The 18,098-nt window shown below is 35.4% G+C and overlaps 1 protein-coding gene across 3 annotated transcripts in view; it reads left to right on the top strand.

Moving 5' to 3' along the window:
- Window positions 1-18,098, top strand: part of TECRL (trans-2,3-enoyl-CoA reductase like) — a 143,345-nt gene that overhangs the window by 104,373 nt on the left and 20,874 nt on the right. For all 3 annotated transcript variants that reach the window (XM_027544615.1, XM_027544614.1, XM_027544616.1), the window contains one exon: window positions 12,755-12,798. In XM_027544615.1, the coding sequence (XP_027400416.1) occupies window positions 12,755-12,798 (44 nt within the window). The remainder of the gene's footprint in view (window positions 1-12,754; window positions 12,799-18,098) is intronic.

The following is an 18,098-nucleotide window of genomic DNA, read 5'->3' as shown; positions in this document are numbered from 1 at the left end:
CCTGCAGTCCAAAAGGCACTCATAGCAGAGCCTTTGTATTATATATTATTTATGTATTATAATACACATAGTATTATATATTATGTATTATAATACACATAGTATTATATATTATGTATTATAATACACATAGTATTATATGTGATGTTTCACACTTAATTGAGAGTTTTTTGTGGTCAATTTCTACCTTTTAAGTTTGAAAATAAATGAATAAAATTATGTATTCAAGCTTTATTTTAGATTTTATAAAACAAGATAACCTTAAAGATGTTAAATTAATATCCTTACTTGAAGTAGTGACACAGAGAATTACATTATTCAGAGTTTTTGTCAAAATTCAGCAAATCTACTTCAGCCATCAGAGCAAATGATTTCAGTGTTCAGAATTTTAACTCTCTGTAAAGAGATGGGAATACCAGACCAACTCATCTGCCTCCTGAGAATTCTGTACGCAGGTCAAGAAGCAACCATTAGAGCTGGACATGTAACATTTGACTGGTTCAAAATTGAGAAAGGAGTATGTCAAGGCTGTATATTTTCACCCTGCTTATTTAACTTCCATGCAGTGTACATCATGCAAAATGCCAGGCTGGATGAAGCACAAACTGGAATCAAGATTGCCAGGATTTAAAATATCAATAACCTCAGATATGCAGATGACACCACCCTCATGGCAAAAAAGAAGTGAAAAGCCTCTTCATAAAAGTGAAAGAGGAAAGTGAAAAAGCTGGCATAAAACTCAACATTCAAAAAACTAAGATCATGGCACCCGGTCCCATTTCTTTAAGGCAAATACTTGGGGAAACAATGAAAACAGTGACAGACTTTATTTTCTTGGGTTCCAAAATCACTGTCATTGGTAACTGCAGCCATGAAATTAAAAGACTCTTGCTCCTTGGAAGAAAACCTATGAGAAACCCAGAGCATTTAAAAAGCAGAGATATTATTTTGGCGACAAAGGTCCATCTAGTCAAGGCTATGGTTTTCCCAGTAGTCATGTGTGGATGTGAGAGTCATACCATAAAGAAGGCTGAGTGCTGAAAAATTGATGCTTTTGAACTGTGGTGTTGAAGAAGACTCTTGAGAGTCCCTTGAACAGCAAGGAGATCAAACTAGTCAATCCTAGAGGAAAACAACCCTGAATATTCATTGGAAGGACTAATAATGAAGCTGAAGCTCCAACACTTTGACCACTTGATGCAAAGAGCTGACTCATCAGAAAAGATCCTGATGCTGGGAAAGATTGAAGGCAGAAAGGGGATGACAGAGGATGAGATTGTTGGATGGCATCTCTGACTGAATGGACATGAGTTTGAGCAGGCTCCAGGAGATGGTGAAGGACAGGGAGGCCTGGTGGGCTGCAGCCCATGGGGTCACAAAAAACTGGATATGACTGAGAGACTGAACAACAAAATACTAACCAATGAACTATGAATATGAAAGGAAAAAAATTCCCTGATCTTGATCTCACAAAACTCTTATATTTTAAAATATTTTATCTGAAAATGTACTTTCCAACTTTAGAACATGAACAGAAAAAAAATAAAGATATTTTTGATTCATGATATTTAAGAAAAGGAGCCTCTGAAAATTGCTGCATTCATATATATGATGCAAAATAATAGAGGTTAACTGTGCTTAATATTTGGAGAAGGCAATGGCACCCCACTCCAGTATTCTTGCCTGGAAAATCCCATGGACGGAGGAGCCTGGTAGGCTGCAGTTAGGCTGCGGTCTATGGGGTCGCTCAGAATCGGAGACGACTGAGCGACTTCACTTTCACTTTTCACTTTCATGCATCGAAGAAGGAAATGGCAACCCACTCCAGTATTCTTGCCTGGAGAATCCCAGGGACGGGGGAGCCTGGTGGGCTGCCGTCTCAGTGGTAGCACAGAGTCAGACACAACTGAAGCGACTTAGCTGCAGCAGCAGCAGTGCTTAATATGTGCAAAATACTTATGGAAAATGTATTATTTGGCAAGAACTGTAAAATCGGTATTTGTTTTGGAATTAGAAACAACATTTGAGGGTTATGTAGAATCAAGAGGAAAAGGAGTATATATGTGTGTGTGTATATATATATATATATATATATATATATATATATAAATTATGGCTGATTCACATTGATGTATGGCATAAACCAACATAACATTGTAAACTATCCTCCAATTTAAAAGTACAAAATAATTTAAATGAGAAAAAATATCATTATGTAACTGTTAATAATCCCCATTATATATTAGGAAACTAAGATGCTAAAAGCTTAATTTTACAATGCTTAAGACTTTACAATAAATATGATGTAAGTAGGATTCCAGTTCTGTGGAGATATATGGAGCATTACAATAACTATGCCAAGTGGAGAGTGAATATCATGTATAGGCACCGCAGGCTTTGCATGGCTCTGATATGCATGCATTTCAGTTCTTATAGTTCAGTTAAATAATACCAGCCCCTAAATCCACACTTCAGGTTTCAGTTACCACACATGTGAATTGCAGTGACACAAAGTACAACCTTTGCAGCTAGCTCTCAGTCTACATATCACTAACTAACAGATGCACATCATGGTCAGTAACATCTGACAGTGGTTGGTACTGCACATCCCTTATTCAGTTCACTCACAACCAGCAAATAACTGGAACAGAATCGGCACTTTGGCACAGAAAGTAGTAATCTGAGCAAAAGGCTAGTCAGCCCTTAGTAGGCCAAATCAATATATTCTGGATAGACATTTTCTGGGAAAAAAAATCACATCAACTTGATCTTAAATTTTGATCTAAGTAGGAGAAGCTTAAAGCAAAAATATATGACACTGAAAGATGAACTCGCCATGTTGGTAGGTGCCCAATATGCTACTAGAGAAGAGTGGAGAAATAACTCAAAAAACATTGATGAGACAGAGCCAAAGTGAACACAACACCCAGTTATTGAGGTGACTGGTGATGAAAGTAAAGTCTGATGCTGTAAAGATCAGTATTGCATAGGAACCTGGAATGTTAGGTCCATGAATCAAGGCAAATTGGAAGTGGTCAAACAGGAGATAGCAAGAGTGAACATCCACATCTTAGGAATCAGTGAACTAGAATGGACTAGAATGGGTGAATTTAACTCAGGTGACGATTCTATTTACTACTGTGGGCAAGAATCCCTTAGAAGAAATGGAGTAGCCCTTATAGTCAACAAAAGAGTCCTAAATCCAGTACTTGGGTATAATCTCAAAAAATGACAGAATGATCTCTGTTCAATTTCAAGGCAAACCATTCAAAATCCCAGTAATCCAAGTCTACGCCTCAACCACTAATGCTGAAAAAGCTGAAGTTAAACAGTTCTATGAGGACCAATGAGACTTTCTAGAATGAACACCAAAAAACAGATGTCCCTTTCATCACAGGGGACTGGAACGCAAAAGCAGGAAGTCAAGAGATACCTGAAGTAACAGGCAAGTTTGGCAGGGCCAAGGCTAATAGTTTTGCCAACAGAACGTACTGTTCATAGCAAACACCCTTTTCCAACAGCAAGAGATGATTCTACACATGGACATCACCAGATGGTCAATAATGAAGTTAGACTCATTACATTCTTTGCAGCCAAAGATGGAGAAGCTCTATACAGACAGCAAAAAGAAGACAAGGGAACTGACTGTGGCTCAGATCATGAAATCCTTATTGCCAAATTCAGACTTAAATTGAAGAAAGTGGGAAAACCACTAGACTATTCAGGTATGACCTAAATCAAATCCCTTATGATAATACAGTAGAAGTGAGAAAAAGATTCAAGGGATTAGATCTGATATACAGAGTGACTGAAGAGCTATGGACAGAGGTTCATGACATTGTATAGGAGGAAGGGATCAAGACCATCCCCAAGAAAAAGAAATGCAAAATGGTTGTTTGAGGAGGCCTTACAAATAGCTGAGAAAAGAAAAGAAGTGAAAGGCAAAGGAGAAAAGGAAAGATATACCCATTTGAATGCAGAGTTCCAAAGAATAGTAAGGAGAGATAAGAAAGCCTTCCTCAGTGATAAATGCAAACAAATAGAGGAAAAAAAAAAAAAAAAAACAGAATGGGAAAGACTAGAGATCTCTTCAAGAAAATTAGAGATACCAAAGGAACATTTCATGCAAAGATGGGCTCAGTAAAGGACAGAAATGGTATGGGCCTAAGAGAAGCAGAAGATATCAAGTAAAGGTGGCAAGAATACACAGAAGAATTATACAAAATATATCTTTATGACCCAGACAACCACGATGGTATGATCATGAACCTAGAGCCAGACATCATGGAGTCTGAAGTCAAGTGGGCCTTAGTAAAATCACTACGAATAAAGCTAGTGGAAGTGATGCAATTCCAGCTGAACTATTTCAAATCCTGTAAGATGATGCTGTGAAAGTGGTACACTTAATATGCCAGCAAATTTAGAAAACTCAGCCATGACCATAGGACTGGGAAAGTCAGTTTTCATTCTAATTCCAAAGAAAGGCAATGTCAAAGACTGTTCAAACTACCTTACAATTGCACTCATTCACATGCTAGCAAAGTAATACTAATTTTTTTCCAAGCCAGACTTCAACAGTACATGAACTGAGAACTTCCAGATGTTCAAGCTGGATCTAGAAAATGCAAAGGAACCAGAGATCAAATTGTCAACATCCATTGGATCATAGAAAAAGAAAGAGAGTTCCAGAAAAACATATACTTCTGCTTTATTGACTATGCTAAAGCATTTGACTGTGTGGATCACAGCGAACTGTGGAAAATTCTTAAAGAGATGGGAATACCAGACAACCTGACCTGCTTCTTGAGAAATCTGTACGCAGGTCAAGAAGCAACAGTTAGAACTGGACATGGAACAATGGAATGGTTCCAAATTGGGAAAAGAATATGTCAAAGCTGTATATTGTCACCCTGCTTATTTAACTTATAGAGTACATCAAGAGAAATGCCAGGCTGGCTGAAGAACAAACTCACATCAAGATTGTCAGGATTTGAAATATCAGTAACCTCAGATATGGAGAGGACAGCACCTTATGGAAGAGAGTGAAGAAGAACTAAAGAGCTCTTTGTAAAAGTGAAAGAGGAAAGTTAAATAGCTGGTATAAAACTCAACATTCAAACAACTAAGATCATCGCATCTGGTCACATCATTCATGACAAACAGATGGGAAAAGAATGGAAACAGTGACAGATTTTATTTTCTTGGGTTCCAAACTCACTGCAGATGGTGGTTACAGCCATGATATTAAAGAACGCTTGCACCTTGGAAGAAAAGCTATGAGGAACTTAAACAACATACTAAAAAGTGGAGACCTTACTTTGCCAACAAGATCTGTCTAGTCAAAGATATGTTTTTTCCAGTAGTCATGTATGGATGTGAGGGTTGGACTGTAAAGAAAGCTGAAGAATTGATGCTTTAGAACTGGTGTTGGTGAAGACTCTTGAGAGGTTCTTAGACTGCAATGAGATCCAACCAGTCCATCCTAAAGGAAATCAGTCCTGAATATTCTTTGGAAGGACTGATGCTGAAGCTGAAACTCCAATCCTTTGGCCACCTGATATGAAGAGCTGACTCATTGGAAAAGACCCTGATGCTGGGAAAGATTGATAGAAGGAGAAGGGGATGACAGAGGATGAGATGGTAGGATGGCATCACTGACTAGATGGACATGAGTTTGAGCAAGCACTGGGAGTTGATGATGGACAGGAAAGCCTGGGGTGCTACATTCCATGAAGTCAGTGTCAGACATGACTGAGCGTCTGAACTGAACTGAGAAGAAGCTTAAATTTTTTAAATTGATCACTTCTTAGTGTGCACTGATAGCTCTAACAGAATACCACAGATTGGCTTAATCCAGAGGGATTATTTCTCACAAATATTCAGCCTGGAAAGTCCAAGATCAAGGTGTTGGCAGGTGGGTTTCTCTAGTGGGGACTCTCTTTCTGACTTGTTGATGCCTCCCTTATCACTGACTGCTCACATGGTGAAGAGCAAAAGCAAGCTTTCTGGCATTTCTCAAAGATACTAGTCCCATCACAAGGGCCCTATTCTCATGATCTCATCTAAACATAATTTCCCAAAGTTCCATCTCTAAATACAATTTTATTAAAACTTATGGTTTCAACCTCTAACTATTAGGGGACACCACTAAACCTATAGCAATAGTGGGATCCCTACAATAATTAGCTCACGTCCATGGAATTCTCCAGGCCAGAATACTGGAGTGGGTAGCCTTTCCCTTCTCCAGGGGATCTTCCAACTCAGGGATCAAACTCAGGTCTCCCGCATTGCAGGCGGATTCTTTACCAGCTGAGTCACAAGGGTAGCCCGAGAATACTGGAATGGGTAGCCTATCCCTTCGCCAGCAGATCTCCTCACACAGCAAATGAACTGGGGTCTCCTGCATTGCAGGAGGATTCTTTACCAACTGAAATATCAGGGAATCTCTAAATACCATTATATTGAAATTTATGGCTTCAACATCTAACTATTAGGGGGCACCACTAAGTCTGGAACAATATTGGTGTGGGCCTAAGATAATTAGCCCACATTGAAGCCTAAAACGAAGAAGGAAATGGCACCCCACTCCACTACTCCTGCCTGGAAAATCCCATGGATGGAGGAGCCTGGTAGGCTGTGGTCCGTGGGGTTGCTATGAGTTGGACACGACTGAGCGACTTCACTTTCACTTTTCACTTTGATGCATTGGAGAAGGAAATGGCAACTCACTCCAGTGTTCTTGCCTGGAGAATCCCAGGGACAGGGGAGCCTGGTGGACTGCCATCTATGGGGTCACACAGAGTCAGACGCGACTGAAGTGACTTAGTGGAGTGGAAGCCTAATAATGGGATCCAGCAGGTCTAACTTTGTTAAATGATTATGACATTTGTTACATTTAATTTTTTCCTCAGAATTTCACTTTTCTGCTTTAATCTACAAAAAGATCTACCCTGCATTTATTATCTCAGCCAATGATTTTTAAAGAGTGATTCTTTCCCCTTTTTTAAAATTTATTTTAATTGGAGGTTAATTACTTTACAATATTGTATTGGTTTTGCCATACATCAACATGAATCCATCAGCAGATGAGTGGATAAGAAAGCTGTGGTACATATACACAATGGATTATTTCCCTTTTATAATGCTTACTTAGAACTTAAGGTTAAACTTTTTGATTTTATATTGACAATGAAATTAATGAAAAAGTTGTTCAGTCCTATCTGACTCTGCAATCCCATGAACTATACAGTCAATGGAATTTTCCAGGCCAGATAATTGGAGTGGTTAGCCTTCTCCTTCTCGATCTTCCCAACCCAGGGATCTAATCCAAGTCTCCTGCATTGCAGACAGATTCTCTTCCAACTGAGCCACAGGGAAAATTCAATGCTGTTTCTCCAAAGTAGGACTACTCTACACTATCTTTTTTTTTTTTTTTTTTAATTTATTATTTATTGGAGTATAGTGATTTGCAACATTGTGTTAGTTTCTGCTACAAAGCAAATCGAATCAGTTATACATATATCCACTTCTTTTCAGATTCTATTCCTATAAATGTCATTACAGTATATTGAATAGAATTTCCTGTGCTATACAGGAGGTTCTTATTATCTCTTTTATAAATGCTGCTGTTGCTCAGTCGCTTCAGTTGTGTTAGGCTCTGTGTGACCCTATGGATTGTGGTGCTCCAGGATCCTCTATCCATGGAACTCTCCAGGCAAGAATACTAGAGAGGGTTGCCATGCCCTCCTCCAGGGTATCTTTCCAAACCCAGGGATCAAACCTGGGTTTCCTTCATTGCAGGCAGATTCTTTACCCTTGAGCCACTAGGGAAGCCCCTATTTTATATATGAAATGAAGTGAAAGTCACTCCTAGGGACCCCATGGACTGTAGCCTGCCAGGCTCCTCTCCATGGGATTCTCCAGGCAAGGTTCTGGAGTGAGTAGCCGTTCCCTTCTCCAGATCTTCCTAACCTATGGGTCAAATCCAGGTCTTCCGCATTGAAGGTGGATTCTTTACTATCTAAACCACCAGGGAAGCCCAAGAATATTGGAGTGGATAGCCTATCCTTTCTACAGCGGATCTTCCTGACCCAGGAATTAAATTTGTGTTCTCTGTACTACAGGAAGATTCTTTATTAGCTTAGTTGTGTATATATTAATATCAGTCTCCCAATTTGTCCCTCTCCCACTTTGCCCTTTTGTAAACATAATTATGTTTTCTACTCTGTGACTCTATTTCTGCTTTGTAAATAGGCTTATATGTGGAATCTGAAAACAAAAAAAGGTGGTACAAACTACATTATCTTTGAATGAGATGAACTAAATCTGAAAACATAGACAAACACAAAAACTTTTTAAACAATAATTTTAAAACTAGATACTTAAAAATCCATTCCTAAATCAGCATTTAATCTAAAAGCAAAAATACTAACATTATAGAAAAGACTATGACAAAAAGAGTAAAGATACATATAAAAACTTTTTCAGCCAAGTATTTAGAATCTTATTAAATAATCATATTTAATGAAAATAAACAAGCATACTAATTAAACAAGTTAAAAGTTATTTTAGATTAAAAAACTGTAATCAAACTGCATGCTCTATTAAGTTCAGATACTTAAGAGTTGCAGAAGATTTGAGCCAATTTTTGTATTATTTCCATTGTAAATTTTCTTTAACACCTGAATGCATACAATATAATGTAATCTTTCGTTTAACCTCACAATTATAAAAATGAAAGAAACAATGATTGTATTTTTATGTGTGTCTAATTTTTTCATCATATTTTTCTGTGCTTTCACTTTATATATGTTCTTTTGACATTGCTATGCTATGCTATTGGAGAAGGAAATGGCAACCCACTCCAGTGTTCTTGCCTGGAGAATCCCAGGGACGGGGGAGCCTGGTGGGCTGCCGTCTATGGGGTCGCAAAGAGTCGCTTCAGTCATGTCCGACGCAGTCCAACTCTGTGCGACCCCATAGACGGCAGCCCACCAGGCTTCCCTGTCCCTGGGATTCTCCAGGCAAGAACACTGGAGTGGGTTGCCATTTCCTTCTCCAATGCATGAAAGAGAAAAGTGAAAGTGAAGTCATTCAGTCGTGTCCGACTTTTAGTGACCCCATGGACTGCAGCCTACCAGGCTCCTCTGTCCATGGATTTTCCAGGCAAGAGTACTGGAGCGGGGTGCCATTGCCTTCTCCGTCTTTTGACATTAGACTGGCCAAAAAGTTCATTTATTTTTTCCCATATCTGTAGTCTGCTTAATTGTCTTTAACTTCATTCAAAACAATTCTGTTAGATTTTATTATGACAGCTGTCATTACAGTGTGCAGTTTTTTAAAAAAATTACGTATAGAAATGGTGAATTTTTATGTAGCCTTTTAATATTGAAGATGGAACATAAAATGCAAAATTTTTGGCACCTTTTGTGTTATCATTTCAAGAAAGGTAAAAATATAACTGAAACACAAAAATTGATTTACACCATGTATATAGAAGATACTGTGACTGATCAAATGTGTCAAAGGTGGTTTGCAAAGTTTTGTACTGAAGATTTCTTACTGGACGATGCACCATGGTTGGGTAGACCAGTTGCAGTTGATAGTCATCAAATTGAGACACTAACTGAAAAAATCAATGGGAGATAGCTGATACATTCAATTTATTCAAATAAAGTGCTGAAAATCATTTGCACCAACTTGGTTAATGTTAATCGTTTTGGTGTTTGTATTCTATATAAGTTAAGGGGAAAAAAATCTCTTGACTACATTTCCACATGTGATTCTTTAAACATATAGAGAAACATTCCATTTTTTAAAACAAATTGTGACAAGCAATGAAATCTGGATACTCTGCAATCAAGTAGTACAGAAGTGACTATGTGGCAAGTGAAAGGAACCACCACCAACCACACCGAAGATCAGTCTTCATCCAAAGGATGTGATGCCGTGTATATGGTGGGATTGAAATGTTCTATTATGAACTCCTTCTGAAAAATCAAATGATTAATTCTAAAAAGTATTCCTCCCAATTAGACCAATTGAAAGCAGCACTTGACGAAAAGTGTCTGGAATTAGTCAGTAGAAACTGTGTAATTTTCCATCAGGATAACATAAGACTGCGTGTTTCTTTGATGACTAGGCGAAAACTGTTAAAACTTTACATCTGCAGTATTCACCAGACGTTGCAACTCTGGGTGTCCATTTATTTTGATCTTTACAGAATTCTCTTAAGGGAAAAAATTCTATTCCCTGTAAGGCTGTAAAAGGCACCTGTGATAGTTCTTTGCTCAAGAAAACAAAAAGGTTTGAGAAGATGGGATTATGAAGTTTCTTGAAAAATAGCAGAAGGTAGTGAAACAAAATGGTGAATTCAATGTTCAATAAAGTTCTTGGTGAACTTGGTGTCTTTTATTTTTAACTTAAAAATGTGAAGGAACTTTTTGACCAACTCAATACATACTCAAGTGTTTAATTCAGGATATTTTTTTATTTACTACATACATGGTTATTAAAATTGTCTGTTATTTTTATGTTTTTATAATTTAAATAATTGTTCCTTGTCCATTGTATCAATTACTTTTTTCACTTCTTTCTGCATTCTCTATACAAATAGTTCCACATTTTTATAGCCTTATTATCAATAGATTTGACTGCATAAAATAAATAGCATCTACACATTTACACACATTAACAAATGAAAAGCAATCTGTTGGTATGTATTTCCAACACATATACCATTAGGAAGATCATTTTACATCCTTGAACAATACTTGAAATAAATAAGAAAAATATATTATCATAATTGAACTGCCCAGTGGCAAGAACATTCTATTAACTACTAACCAGAATGCATATGTACAGGAAGCTTAATATATAAAAATGTTTAGTCTCAAAAGCACTAAAGAAAAAATGACCTACATTTTGTCGATCTATATGTGAAATATTATACAAATTATAAAAACATTATAGACAATTTTAATGGTATCTAATGTTTTTTCTAGAAAGCTTGTTTCAAATTATCTTATCTACAACTTATTTGGGGAAATAAATATAAAATACTTTAAAATTACACTCTTTGGTCCAATACCTTTTTATCATGTCATTATTTATTCTCACTAAAAATGAAAACAAAACAAAACAATAAAAACAAAGCATATCTTCACAGTCTTGATGCATGATGGTTCTGAACCCCTCTCTTCCATGTGTTAACATCTATTCACTTTTTAGATAAAAGTTCAGTTATGTATTCAAAGTCCTCCCTGATCTTCCTGATTACAACAAATCCCTCCTTTTAGCTCTTAAATTAAATATTGCATAGATCCTCCTATGTAATATTTAGAATATATTTAATATAATTACATTAATAAATATATAATATTCACATTAAATTTTATGAACTATATTATACAATATGATGCAATTTCTATCATACCTTTGACAATGAATGTTTATAATATCAGAAAATACTTTAAATATATTCTTATGTTAAAAAATCCAGGATTCAAAATGAGTAATTACACTAATGTGTAATTTGTAGATGTGTTTACAAAAATAAACACAATTTATTGGGTTGCCTAAAAAGTAGTTTCCAATTTTTCCATAAGATGTTACAGGAAAACATGAATGGATTTTTTTTGGCCAGCCCAATAAATAAAACTAGAAGAAATGCAACTATTAATATAGATAATGAGCTTATTAGAAAACTTCATTTTCATTATTTTCTATATTCAAACTTCTCTACTATAAACAAGGTGAATTTAGAACTCTGCTTCAAATTCCATTTTGTCCATTACTCTTCAAGATTTGACAAATTATGTAAAGAATATATATATGTATATATATTTTACCAAATGATGAGAAAAATAGCACTTGCTCCATGTATTTGTTTTCATGTTGAAAATATTCAAAACTCTTAAAATACTATATGTTGCAAAACATCAATGCAAAAATAAAAAGTATTATTTTTTAATTTAATTTATTTTAATTGGAGGCCAATTACTTTATAATATTGTAGTGGTTTTTGCCATACATTGACATGAAAAATTATGATTATTAGCATTTTTCTTATTGTTGAACATTAAAAAGAGATATTGATTTCATTTACACACTAGGTCATACTAATGTGCTTTTACACTGACAAACTTACACTGACAAAAACGTGGCTTCCAAGGGGTCTAGTGGTTAAGAATCCATCTTGCAATGCAGGGGACACTGGTCGATCTCTGGTCTGAGAAGATCCCACATGGTGCAAAGCAACAAAACCTGTGCATCACAATGACTGATCCTGTGCTCTAGAGCCCTGAAGCCACTACTGCTGAGACCACTGTGCCTAGAGCCTGTGCTCTGCAACAAGAGAAGCCACCACAAGAAGCCCCCACACCACAGCTAGAGAGAAGCCTGTGTACAGGAAAGAGGACTCAATGCAGCCAAAAATAAAACTGAATTAATTCATTAAAAATTAGTGATAAACAGGATAGATCAAACCTGCTTTTAAAATGTTTAATAATAAAAATTATGAATAGACTACATTTATATTCTAAATATCATTAGGTCACTAGCAGAAAAGTGTATGTAGAAAGCAAGAATATTACCATCTCTGCAGATTGCAAAAGTATCATTCCAAAAGCTCAATTACATATCACACAGTGCTTTCAATTTAGAGGGTAGTGATAGCCAATAAACCTTGCCTGAATTATGTCTACAGTATGTAAATCCAAAAAATGAATGTTGTTTATCTTTTTCTGTTTTCTAGCATTTGGATACAGGCAAGTCGCAATATCTGCTATCAATTTTTTGGTATGTATTATTTATATTATTTGCTATTCATGCTCTAATCATGGCATTATTATGAATTCAAATAGACACATTTGAGAATTTGTCATATAGAAAATATGATTTATTTTTATACATATATATAATGGTATTAAATGAAATAAATAGCCTCCCATAATCAAGTCATTAGTTTCTAAATCTTTTATTCCAAATGTTCTACTCATCTTAAAGGATGATTAGAATTATTTGAAATACAATAAAATTTTGGAAAAAATTAAACTCAGTAATTCTTCCTGTTGTATTCACAGTTACCAACTTACAAACTGCTAAGCGCAAAAAGTTTTACAGGTCTACCTGATGATCAATCAAAATACTTTGGCTTAATTGTTAAGTAATTCAGAATGAAAATAAAATCTATTTTTGTGAATGAAACAGGTCTTTTTACTAATTATCCTCAGTCCAGGTCTTTAGATCATTCTATTTAACTTCACATATGCATTACCTGAATCTGATATGCATAAATCTGATTACAAAGGATTCTTCATAATTTCTGAAGTGCATTAATTACTGTATTAGGAACATATTTAGTTCTGCATGTCATATAGTAATTCCATGTTTTTATTCTTCATTCATGTTTTCCCTCATTCTTGCCCATGATAGATTAACTCACTCTGTTCCTGTCCCTAATACACTGGTAAACTCACATGATTCACATATATGACAAGATCCTTTGTGAAGTTTGTACTGAACAACTTATACCCCACCATTTCATACAGGCACAATTTGAACATTTACCTTTGTAAAAAGCTCTCTTATGAACCTCTGTATGTGTGTACACCAACTCGATGGACATGAGTATGAATAAGCTCCAGGAGTTGGTGATGGACCAGAAAGCTAGCATGCTGCAGTCCATGGGGTCGAAAAGAGTCAGACACGACTGAGTGACTGAATTGATCTATGAATACACACACACACACACACACACACACACATATATATATATATATATATATGTATGTGTGTATGTGTATATACATAGAATTGATAATTTAGTTAAGAATATACAGTACCATGCTGGCTGTGAGAGGGGCAGGTTGTGCCACTGTCTTTTTAGCACCTAGTATGAAACTTGTTTAAAATATTCCTCAATAGAAAAAGGAACCATCCGACACTGCTAGTGGGAATGTAAATTGGTGCAGCCACTATGGAAAACAGTATGGAGGTTTCCCTAAAGAACTGAATCTAGAGTTATCATTTGTTTCAACAATTGCATGCCTGGGGATACATCTGGAGAAAACTCTAATTCAAAAAGATACGTGCATCCCAATATTCATACTAGCACTATTTACAATAGCTAAGACATGAAGCAATCTAAGTGTCTATTGACAGATGAATGAATAAAGAACATATAGTATATACAAATATATATTTATGGGATACTATTCTGTCATAAGAAAGAATTAAACAATGCCATGTGCAGCAACATGGATGGACATAGAGATTATCACACTGAGTGGAGTGGGTTAGAGAAAGACAAATATTGTATTATGTCATATATGTTGAATATAAAATATAATAAAAAGCAGAAACAGACTCACAAGCATAGAAAACAAACTTATGGTTACAAAAGGGGAGAGTGATGTTGGGGAAGACATAAAATAGGAGTTTGGGATTGCAGATGCAAGCAATTGTGTATGAACTACATGGGCCTACTGTATAGCACAGGGACAATAGTCAATAAGTGAAGTGATGTTGTTCAGTTGTGTCCGACTTTTTGTGACCCATGAACTATAGCCTACCAGGCTCTTCCATCCATGGATTTTCCAAACAAGAGTATTGGAGTGGGTTACCATTTCCTTCTCCAGGGGATCTTCCCAACCCAGGGATCAGACCTGGGTCTCCCACATTGCAGGTAGACACTTTATCATCTGAGCCACCAGGGAAGCCAAGCTATAATATACAATAGTCAATATCTTGTAATAAATTATAGTGGCAAAGTACAAAAAACAAAACAACAACAAAAAACGAAATAAAAGGTTCACTAGTCCTAGTACTTCTTAATGTAGGTAAGATACATTTAACTTTTACAAATAAAATAGGATAGTAAGATATACATTTTAGGAAACTGATTCTAAAACAGAATATAACAACTAATGTGTTTATTAAGTTTGTATATAATCACTGAAGGTTCCTACCATATCAGAGTTGGACATGACTGAGTGTCTGAGGACACACGCACTATATCATTAAGAGCATAACAGCCTATGGTTCATATGCATGTGTGCTAAGTCACTTCAGTTGTGTTCAACAATTTGTGATCCTATGGACTACTGTCCAATAGGCTCCTCTGTCCATGCGATTTTCCAGCCGAGAAGACTGGAGTGTAGTTCCATGCCCTCCTCCTCCAGAGGATCTTCCTGACCCAAGTATCGAACTTGATAGTTCATATAGCCTATTATTTACATTTTAAGTGGTGAAATTTACATTTTGAGTAAACATTAAATTTTGAAAAAATAGTTTTGAATAAAATTATTAAATAAATTAATAAATAAAATTTAAATTTGAAAACTAAAATTTGAGAAAAATTCATATTTGAGTAATGGAAATAATTTTTCTCCCTGGTTTTACTTCTGTGTCTTCATTGTCACTATTAGTTATTCACTCATTTAGGTTGAACTTTTTTTTTCTCATTATTAGAATGCAAATACTCTTGGAAAAGCAATAAATTGGGCTCTTATCAAGAAGTTATAGCTGTTCTTATAACATCAAGCTGAAAAAAAAAGCATTGTGTATATAACAGTAATTTCTGATTAGGGGGGAAGATTCTGGGAATGATATATGATAGGTTTCAATAAAGGTGGGGGAGATCAGGACCCTGCTGTGGAAACCACAGAAAGGCTAGGAAAGTGCTTGTATTTAGTATTCGTGGATAAGATAAATGTGAGAGGAAAAAGAATGTACCGAACTTAAATATGTTCATCACTTTGCTCAGACTTGGACATGATGATTTTTTTCTGATACTTTTCCAACTATTCGGAGACATCAATAAAAAAATTTACATTTACTCTTTATTGGAGATTTAAAATCTATGACTATGTTTTCTTATCATTTTAGTTTCTTCTCAAAGTCCCTGATATATCTGATATAAACAATAACATAAAAAGGAATCAAGTTTTGTACCTAAATCAGGCTGAACTTGCTGTTTCCTAAATAACTTGCTTTAAAAAAACTAGTTTAAGAAGTTGATTATATAAATTAATACAGATATTATATTTTGCTGTTTTATCATAGTTTATTATAATTATCCTTATTTTTTCACCTAAAACTGACTTATACCGAAGCAAAATAATGATTTAAATTAAAATCAGCTGTTACTATAACCATAAAATTGTCGTTTGAAATATAACTATAAAAATACATAATTATAAATTATATACATATATTAATATATAATATCAAAGCTAATGTAAAAAAAGTCCTCAAAATAATCATCACTAGTTTTTTGACAATAATGAACTACATAGTTACTATGTGTAAAATATATTCATTTTTAAAATTTTACTTTATTGTGCTATTCTTACACTATATTCTTATTGTATATGTAATACTATTATGTTATACAGTATTTCATAAAAGCTCTATGGATTAAAAAAATGGAGATATCCCCAAAATTGTGGTAATGAGATGTGTCAGAGAAATAAAGATATCCTATTTTTAAACATTAAATCAATTCCAAAATCAGACTTTGAGTTACAATTTACTGACTTAAAATATCATCTGTCATAGGCATTTTTATAGAATAAAATACTAGATTCATGGAAAAATTAATAAAATAACTAGCAAATGTATCATTTTATCATACAATAATATAAGTATGATGTTTTATATTTTATTTAAAACCCTTTAGTTTTTCATTTTCAGAAGTAAAGTATATTTGTTACAGCCAAAACAATACAATGGAGCCAGGATAGTCATAAGTGGTGCTGAAATGACTAGATATACACATGGTAAAAAAAAAAAAAAAATCTAGACCTGGAACTTACACTTATCACAAAATTGACTCAAAATTGATCACAGACTTGACAATGAAACACTAAACTAAACAAAACACAGTCCATGAAAAAAATAACTGATAAACTAATTTATTAAAATATAAAACTGATTTGCAAAGACAATATCAAGAGAATAAGATAGCAAGCATAGACTAGAAAAAAGATTTGCAAAGGCACATCTGATGAAAGGTGGTTATCCAAAGTATTTTTTTTAAAATCCTCTTAAAACTTAACAAAAGACAAAACGACTTGAGTGAAAAATGGACCAAGACTTTAATCAACACTTCATTTAAGAAGACATAGCAATGACAAATGAGCATATGAAAAGATGCTCCACATCATTTTCATCAAGGAAATGCAAATTAAAAAAATAAGATATCATAATATTCCTATTGAAATGAAGTGAAGTTCTTCAGTTGTGTCTGACTCTTTGCAACGCCACAGACTGTAGCCTACCAGGCTCCTTTGTCCATGGGATTTTCCAGGCAATAGTACTGGAGTGGATTGCCATTTCCTTCTTCAGGGGATCTTCCCAACCCAGGGATCCAACCCGGGTTCCCCACATTGTAGACAGACGCTTTACCGTCTAAGTCACCAGGGAGGTCCTAATATTCCTATTAGAATAGCCTGAATCCAGAACATTAATTGGAGAAGGCAATGGCACCCCATTCCAGTACTCTTGCCTGGATAATCCTATGGACAGAGGAGCCTGGAAGGCTGCAGTCCATGGGGTCGCTGAGGTCGGACACGACTGGGCGACTTCACTTTCACTTTTCATTTTCATGCATTGGAGAAGGAAATGGCAACCCACTCCATTGTTCTTGCCCAGAGAATCCCAGGGATGGGGAAGCCTAGTGGGCTGCCTTCTATGGGGTCGCACAGAGTCGGACACGACTGAAGTGACTCAGCAGCAGCAGCAGAACATTAATTATATCAAATGCTGGAGAGGATGTGGAACAACAGGAACTATCATTTCTGCTGATGAGGACAGTAAAGCCATTTAAAAATGACTGGTATTTCTTACAAAACTAAATTTATTTTTACCATGTGATCCAGAAATCATGCTTCTTAGTATTCTCCAGAGGAGTTGAAAACATATCTCTATGCAAACCTTGCACTGGGCTGTTTAAAGCAGATTTATTGACAGCTCACAAATTTTGGAAGCAGTAATGGTTAGCCTTCAATAGGTGAATGGATAAATAAACTGTGGTACATCCAGACAATGAAATAGCATTCAATGTTAAAAGGAAATGAGCTATCAATCCATGAAAA

Source organism: Bos indicus x Bos taurus, chromosome 6, assembly GCF_003369695.1.
Source record: "Bos indicus x Bos taurus breed Angus x Brahman F1 hybrid chromosome 6, Bos_hybrid_MaternalHap_v2.0, whole genome shotgun sequence".
NCBI lineage: Eukaryota > Metazoa > Chordata > Mammalia > Artiodactyla > Bovidae > Bos > Bos indicus x Bos taurus.
Note: the sequence above shows the minus strand (reverse complement) of the source record. Positions and strands in the feature narration are given on the sequence as shown.